Source organism: Mesoplodon mirus (assembly GCF_964341445.2).
Source record: "Mesoplodon mirus genome assembly, chromosome: 17".
NCBI classification, from domain to species: domain Eukaryota; kingdom Metazoa; phylum Chordata; class Mammalia; order Artiodactyla; family Ziphiidae; genus Mesoplodon; species Mesoplodon mirus.
Window position 1 is genome coordinate 1542985 of NC_138993.1, and position 8855 is coordinate 1551839.

Genomic DNA, 8855 nt, shown 5'->3' on the forward strand with positions numbered 1-8855 from the left:
GAAAATATAAAAGCTCCTTTTGTTCGTTTGGGCTTGGGTTTTTTGGGGTATTATCTATAGAGTTCTCTCAGACCAATCTGCTTTCTAGTATCAACAGAAAACGCTACCAGGACAGATTAAATCACTAGCAGTCTTAAGGAAAAAAAATTGTTCTTCAAAAAAAGAAAAGAAAAAGGCCAGGATAATGAAGAAGCAAATAATGAAGTTTGCAGAACACTATAGCTTTCTTTTTTTTTTTAACAATAGCTTTCAAAAGGCAAGTTACATAGAAAAGTATTACACTCCAGCTCTAAAAACAGATATGAAATAACAAAATTAAAACATCAAAAAAAATACTCTAATTCATGTCATTCCTATAATTATGTCCTCTATTGAGGATGAGATTTAGGGAGCCAGATTTTTTCAAAACAGATCATCATAATTTCAAAGAATCATTGTTTCAAAATCCAAAAGAGAGACTGCAGAACCAATAAGCAATATCATGTAGCTTTTAACCCCAAAGAATGTTGAAATATATGTTGGTAACTATAATTTAATTGTTATTGTGGATGTTGGTTCCACATATTCAAAAATGATTCAAGTGAGTTTACAGGAGTATGATTCCATTTGATTCAACACATATTTATTGAAAGTCTACTAGTAACTAGATTCTCTAGTGGATACAAAGATGAACTGGACCCAACCATACTATAAATCTTAAAAGCAGGATTTTTAAAATACTTAAACGTAATAAAGTGTATGGGTTTTATTTATATTCTAATTCAATGCACAAGTGATCTGTGGAGGAGGCTTATTAGAAATATATTCTTAAATAAAACTGCATTTTAGAAACAGAAAAATACAAATTAGAATGTGAAGTAGAGAATAAAGGGAGAAATACTCATATATGCTACAGTACAGATGAACCTCAAAAACATGTGAAAGACACCAGGCACAAAAGACCACTTACTGTTTGACTTCCTTTATGTGAGATGTCCAGAAAAGGCATGCAGAGAAACAGAGCGCTGATTAGCGTTGCCTGCGACTGGGGATGGGAACAGGAATTAACCACAAATGGTCACAAGGGATCTGACTGGGGTGATAAAAAATGTTCTGAAAATGGATGGTCGTAATGACTGCATAACTTGGTTAAGTTTTCTAAAAATCACTACAAATAAATAAATTTTATGGTATGTAAATTATACCTCGATAAAGCTGCTTTTTGAAAAAAAAGGCAAAATAAAAACTTTTACAGACATACACAAGCAGAAATAACTTATCACCAACTGACCTGCATTACAATAAATGTTAAAGAAAGCCCTCAGGCAGAAGAAAATGACACCAGTTGGAAATACGGATTTATAAAAAAGAATGAAGTATACCAGAAATGGTAACTACTTAGGTAAACATTTAAGATTTGTTTACTTATTTAAATATTTTAAAAAGATAATAAACTGTCTAAACAAAATAATAGCAATATAGTGTTAGTTCCATAGCATATAAAATGCTGACAACAAGAGCATAAAGGCTATGAGGGAAGAAATGGAACAGCGCTTTTATAGGGTACTGTACGTGAACTGGTATATCAATGGAAGGTAGATTATGATAGATTAAATATGTATGCTATAAACCTTAAAGCAACCACTAAAATAACAGAGTTACAGCTAATAAGCCAACAAAGGAGAGAAAACAGAATCATACAAAATAATTTAAAACCTTTTGAAAATTGATTAATTCAAAAGAAGTCAGGACGAGGAGGAAAAGGGAAAAAAGAACAGACAGGACAGATTTTTTAAAAAGCAAATGATAAGACTTAAAGTTACCCACATCAACAATCACGTTAAATGCAAATGGTCAAAACGGGCCAATTAAAAGGCAGAGATGGTACAGCACGGTGACTCGCGTTGTATTTGAGAGTTGCTAAGAGAGTAAATTTTAAAAGTTTGCATCACAAGGAAAGAACTTTGTAACTGTGTGGTGATGGATGCTAACTAATCTGCTTGTGGTGGTTATTTTGCAATACATACATATATTGACTCATGCTGGACACCTGAAATGAATGTTATATGTCAATTAAAGCTCAATTTAAAAAAAGAAAAGAAAGGGCAGATGTTTTCAGACTGGATTTAAAAAGCAAGACCCAACTATATGCTGCTTACAAGAAATGCATTTTAAATATAAAAATTAAACAGGTGAAAGTAAAAGGACATACCATGCTAATACTAATCAAAAGAAAGATTAGTGGACATGTTAATATCTGCCAAAGTAGATTTCAAAGCAAACAATAGCACCAAGGATAAGAAAGTCACTTCATAATGATAAAGGGTCAATTCATGAAGAGGACGCAACAATCCTAAACATTTTATGTACCTAATTACGGAGCTGCAAAATACACGAAGCAAAAGCTGAGAGAACTACTAGGAGAAAAAGACAAATCCAATTATTGTTATACCTCTCTGAGTAGTTAATTGATAAAACAAACAGAAAATTAGCAAGAACACAGAAGATTCGGACACTATCAACCAACCTGCCTTAACTGACATTTATGGAGCATTATGACAGAATACCTAACAACAAACAACAAAATACACTGCTGAATACAGAATACATTTTTCTCAAATGCACATGGAACAGACCACATTCTGGGCCATAAAACAAGCCTGAATACATTTTAAAGGACAAGTCATAAAGGTATGTTCTCTGACCACATGGAATTACATTTGAAATCAGTAACAAAAAGAGATCTGAAAAATCCCCAAGTAACTGCAAACTATATAGCATACTTATAAAATAACTTATGGGTCAAAGGTGAAATGAAAAATGAAATTAGAAAATAATTTTAATTGAATTTAAATGAAAATACAATATATCAACATTCATGAGATGTGAATAAAGCAGTATTTGGGGTAGATATATAGGATAAACACTTTTAAAAGGGCTCAAATCAATTAGTTCAATTTGCATATTGAGAAACTAGAAAAAGAGCAAGTTAATCCCAAAGTAAAAGAGAAAGGGAAATAATATCAGACAAGAAATCAGTGAAATAGAAAACAGAAAAACAATAGAGAAAAATAAGTGAAATCAAAAGCTGGTTCTTTTGAAATCAATAAAATACACTGGAGTCAACTGTGTCAAGACAGTGTGCTCAATGTTGATGTTTAAGCTATTTATCTTGTCTCTTTCTAAATCTGAAGAAACTATGCAGGAGACATAGGAATTATTAGACACATAGATTCAGAGGTTACCGTTCTATCCTACATATCCTCTCTGAAAAAAGATAAAAGGCATATCCATCCTTGGACAAACCATACAGATCTTCCAAGTAATAGTTTTCTCAGAAGTAAAATAAAGGGATTGAATTAGATCATCTCCAAAATCTCTTTAAGGTCTCCGATCATCTAAGTGCCAAATAAGAGGTACACACCTACGACTAACAGCTCCCAATGACCTGATAAAACCCTAGGACACTGTACTAGCACTTTCCCCAACAAGAACCAGCTTGACCAAGCTGGAAAAGTTGGTCAATCCACCCATAACTAAACTCATATGTCTGAATATTAGCCTTGAGGAAAAAAATGAAGAATTGCTGTTTAATTTAAAATCAAGGGGGCTTCCCTGGTGGCACAGTGGTTGAAAGTCTGCCTGCCAATGCAAGGGACACGGGTTCGAGCCCTGGTCCGGGAAGATCCCACATGCTGTGGAGCAACTAAGCCTGTGCGCCACAACTACTGAGCCTGTGCTCTAGAGCCCGCAAGCCACAACTACTGAGCCGGCGAGCCACAACTACTGAGCCTACGTGCTGCAACTACTGAAGCCCATGTGCCTGGAGCCCATGCTCTGCAACAAGAAAAGCCACCACAATGAGAAGCCTGTGCACTGCAACGAAGAGTAGCCCCCACTCGCCACAATTAGAGAAAGCCCGTGAGCAGCGATGAAGATGCAACACAGCCAAAAATAAATAAATAAATAAAATTAAAAAAAAATAAAATAAAATAAAATCAAGGACCAATATTACTAATTACTCCAAAGTTACTTCTCCACTTTTCACCCCGTGAGATGGCCATCTCAGATGCATTACTTCTTACTCAACTTTATCCTCAATATTACTCCTACCAGTAATAGGAGTTGCTGATTATATATATTTCTACGTGTATGTGAATATATGTGTGTATGTGTATGTAATTACAGAATTAAGAAGTTACAGAGGCTAGGCCGGAACAAGGGTCTCTCATAAACAATTTATTTTTTCAAATGTCCTACAGTGGGCCATGCATTTTTACCGCCTGAGATATCTAGGAACCTTCAGCTACTACCTTTCAGGAAAAAATTACCTTATATAAATAATTATAGATAAGACTGAAATCTGCCCTTAGTGTCCAGATCTGGATAATCAAGTACACTACTCTTGTACAGTAATTAAATATAAAAGCATGGACCCTGGAGCCAAGCCACTTGAGGTCCAATTCTGGTTATGCCACTTACTAGTTGTATGACCCTGCACAAATCACTTAACTTTTTTTATTATGAGAATTAAATAAATTAACATATCTAAAGATACAATTATCATTCTCTCCCATCTAATTTGATAAAGAACACCAGAAACTGAGAAAATTCTGTAAAAATTATTGAGGCTTCCCTGGTGGCGCAGTGGTTGAGAGTCTGCCTGCCAATGCAGGGGACATGGGTTTGAGCCCTGGTCCGGGAAGATCCCACATGCCATGGAGCGGCTGGGCCCGTGAGCCATGGCCACTGAGCCTGCGCGTCTGGAGCCTGTGCTCCGCAACAAGACAGGCCGCGACAGTGAGAGGCCCCGCACCGTGATGAAGAGTGGCCCCCGCTTGCCACAACTAGAGAAAGCCCTTGCACAGAAACGAAGACCCAACACAGCCATAAATAAATAAATAAATAAATAAAAGCAAAAAAAAAAAAAATTATTGAAACAGCACTTTAAATAAAACTCACACTTCACTCAGTTTAAAGCTCCTATAAAGTTATACACTGATATATCTCAGTAGGATGGTCTGTGCTTATACAAACATAAATTATACATAAGTAGCATAAAGGATAGTTTTAATGTGAGAGTGAATGAGCTTTTATGCTCCACCATGTAGGCCAGTGACACTGCAGAGCTCCCAAACGCTCCCTAGTTAAAGTCTGATAACTTAGAAGCAGTAAACGCAGTCCCTATGTAAGACCTGTCACCACTGAGTATTTTAAAATTCTGCCAAGCATTTGGGCCTTGACTGTTGCAGAATGTTTTAACTTAATGAAATCCTGGGGGTGTGATCTCTAAATGACGGGCCTAAAGCCTAACTGATCCCCTAAGAGGGCAACCACTTAGCTCCGCCCCAATTCCCCATTGTGGACAGAACAATTACAGTTCCAGTGACCCTCTTGGCTCACGAAAAGTTAAATGCAGAGTGGAAAGATGTGGGTCACACCCCTTCAGCCACTCAACAGCTGTGTAACCGACCAAGGGACCAGTCTCATTCCTTTCATCTGTAGAGACACCTATGTTCAGGGGCATGAAAGGGGTAAAGGGGAGAGCGATGGAATGTTCCCCCCTACTAGCACACGCACGTTCCTTTCCCTTCATGTTTTCTTTTTTTTTTTTTTTAAGATGGCGAGCGGGGTTACTCTTCGTTGCGATGCGCGGGCTTCTCATTGCGGTGGCTTCTCCTGTTGCGGAGCACGGGCTCTAGGCGCACAGGCTTCAGTAGTTGTGGCTCGCGGGCTCTAGAGCGCAGGCTCAGCCATTGTGGGCACAGGCTGAGCTGTTCCGCAGCATGTGGGCTCTTCCTGGACCAGGGCTCGAACCTGTGTCTCCTGCATTGGCAGGCAGATTCCTAACCACTACGCCACCAGGGAAGTCCTGATGTGAACCATTTTTTAACGTCCTTATTGAATCTGTTACAATATTGCTTCTGTTTCGGTTTTTTGGCTGCAAGGCATGTGAGATCCAATCCCAGCTCCCCGACCAGGGATGGAACCCGCACCTCCTGTATTGGAAGGTGAAGTCTTAACCACTGGACCGCCAAGAAAGTCCCTCCCTTCGTGTTTGATGTCACTTTTTGATATGTATGATAACCATCTACAGGTTAAATGTGCAGTTTCAACATAAATGCACATTTTCAAGTAAAGCTTCAGAACCTTTACTTTAAAACCACTATGGAATTAGAAGAGGGAGGGAATAATCTCTGATAGAATTAAATGAGATTGGTGGAATAAATCTTACTCCCACTTCGGAGTAAATAAGGTATGGGACTTCCCTGGCAGTCCAGTGGTTAGGACTCCGGGCTTCCACTTCAGGGGGCACGGCTTCCATCCCTGGTGGAGGAACTAAGATCCCGCAAGCCAGAGGGGTGCGGTCAAAAAAAGAAGGTAAAGTATCATCACAAGCTGTTGAGGGTCCCATGATCATGATCACTTTCTGGAAGGAGCTTTAAGAAATACCTAAATCTGGTCAATTTTAATTGATGCAAGCACTTTCGGCAAACATTTTGGTATCCAAAAGGATGAAACTAAACAATCATATGCAACAGATGAACTCCATTATTATTTGGAAACGTATTCCACAACTAATTTATTCTGGACCTACTTGCAGGGATAGTTTCCCTGAAAATTAAATGTTTGAAAATTAAATGTTTTATAGGTACAAAATAACTTTCTCAAAGGTGGATATTTTCATTTAAAAACCTACCCTCAAAACTTCTGAGCCAAAGCAGTCTCTTTCACGTGCAAAACTCGGTTTTAACCAAGTACTTATTCGCGAGCTGTATCAGCGCAGGGCCCTGACCCGAGGGTCCCGATTCTGCCCTTCCAGGTAGAGTGGGTGGTGCCACTAATTCCCATTCAGACAATTAGCATCTACCTCCTGTGCCTTTTCTCCGCTTAAGGTATACACTGCTGGGCCCTTCAGAAAACTGCGGACTCGGCGTAGACCCAGACGAGATCATTCTGGGGGACCAAGGGACCGGGTTTACCGACAGCACGGAGCCTCTGGTCCTGAGCTCCCAGCACGGACCGACACAAGCGGCAGACACGCCGAGCGACGCGGAGGAGGCCGGCGGGTCCGGGGAGCGGCGGCTGGACCACGGCCCCCGCGTGGGCCCTCCGCGGCGACCCTCCGCCCGTTCTCAGGGCCCAGGGCCGAGGAGAACGCCCTCGGAACCCAGGCGGAGGGAACGTTAACTCCGCAAACAGCCGGGACACAGAGGCCGGGCCCAGCGGCCGCCGCTCCCTCGCCTCAGAAGCACATTGTGTCTAAGAGGTTGGACGCCGACCCGAAACACACGGGCTGAACCGGGCCCCACGGCCAGGCTCGGGCGTACACACGCGGGCGCGGGGGAGCGCCCTGCCCACCGAGCGCGCCTGCCTGGCGCCGGAGGCCGCGCCGAAGGGCCTCGCCCCGCCCCGCCCGGTACTCACACACGCACAGCTCCACCACGTACGCGTAGTAGGACCACACGACCACGAAGGTGATGAAGAGCACCGGCACCCAGCCCACGGTTCGCTGGCAGCAGCGCCAGAACGTGCAGGGCGCCATGTTCCGCCGGCGGCCTCGGCACCCAGCTGCCCGGGGTGGCGGGGCACGCCAGACCCCCGGCGGCGGCGACGGCGGCTGCGGCAGCAGCAGTGGCGTCTACTCGGGCACTCCCCGCGGCTCGACGCTCCGCCCCGACCCCTCTCCGCCCCGCGTCGCTCCCGGCCCCGCCCCCGCCTCCGCCCCGACCCCTCTCCGCCCCGCGTCGCGCCCGGCCCCGCCCCGCCCGCATTGCGTCTGCGTCGACCGCCGCCGGGGGCGGGGTCTCCGCGCCGTGGGGCGCGGCATGAATGGGCGAGGTCTGCTGGGCGGGCGGCGGAAGGGGCGGGGTAGCGGGCGGTGGAAGTGAGCGGAGGGAGCAAGCAGGCGCAGTACGCAGCGCCTCCTGGCGGCCGGCGAGGGCGTGGCGCGGCTCTGGTTGACTGAGGCGCTCGGGGGAGGCTCCCTGCTGGGCGACCGCGCCCACCCGAGTTGTGGCCTCAGGGGCCCCACGTGCCTCTCCTCTTGGGACCCCCGCGCTTTGAAATAATTTGCTCGTGTTTAGGGCGGAAGCCCTCCGTTTTCGGAGATGGAAACCGTAGGTGCGTGTGATTTAGGATGGAAGCCGTGTAGTGTGTCAGGTTGATTTGAAACCCAAATTTAAGGTTGAAACCCAAATTTAAGGTAACAACCCTCTCCGTGCCCGGCAAAAACTACTGAAATTTCCAGAATTTGTTTATACCTGGCGAATCTAAACAACGGCTGTAGTCATTAACGCCTGTAATCATTAAAGAACCTTCAAGTTTTGCTGCTTGCAGATTTCAAGGGCGACAGATGACCCTGTTGAGTGAGTCCGTGACCTTGGCCTCTGGGATGGACCTTACCGCGGAGGGAGCACAGGAAGGGCAGGCACTCATCCCTGCCCAGGGCGTGGACGTTCACCTCCCCATACCGCGTTCTCCTCTTTAGTGACGAAAGCAGATGGACAACGCCTGTTTGCCAGGCCCTAAGCCAGGTGTTCTAGTTCATGTAAAGGGGACAAATCATGTCCCAGCCAAGGCGGCTCCCCCATACCGCCTTGTAGGACGGCTTCTTCCTTCAGGACCGTGGCTTTCGACAGAGCCTGGAGAGCACAGGGCAGCTCCCCGTCCCGGAAGTGTGCCGCTGCCCTGGAGACTGCGTCTGCAGAGTCCCCACTGTCACCGCCACCCAGGAACTCCAAAATGCCATTTTAAGTCCTGGTTCCGAGCTGAGGGCTGGGGAAGTATAAGAGCAACTAGAGGTAGCTGTGAACCGTTAGACACGGTTTATGGAGGCCATGTAGCTATAAATATGGAGAGTGAAGAAGAAAAAC

The 8855-nt window shown here is 44.2% G+C and overlaps 1 protein-coding gene across 4 annotated transcripts in view; it reads right to left on the reverse strand.

Annotated features, from left to right (window-relative positions):
• Positions 1 to 7630, reverse strand: part of ZDHHC20 (zDHHC palmitoyltransferase 20) — a 73974-nt gene extending 66344 nt beyond the window's left edge. For all 4 annotated transcript variants that reach the window (XM_082602593.1, XM_082602592.1, XM_082602595.1 and 1 more), the window contains exon 1: positions 7408 to 7630. In XM_082602593.1, coding sequence (XP_082458719.1) covers positions 7408 to 7525 — 118 coding nt within the window. In that variant the 5' untranslated portion in view covers positions 7526 to 7630. The remainder of the gene's footprint in view (positions 1 to 7407) is intronic.
• Between the last annotated feature and the right edge of the window lie 1225 nt (positions 7631 to 8855).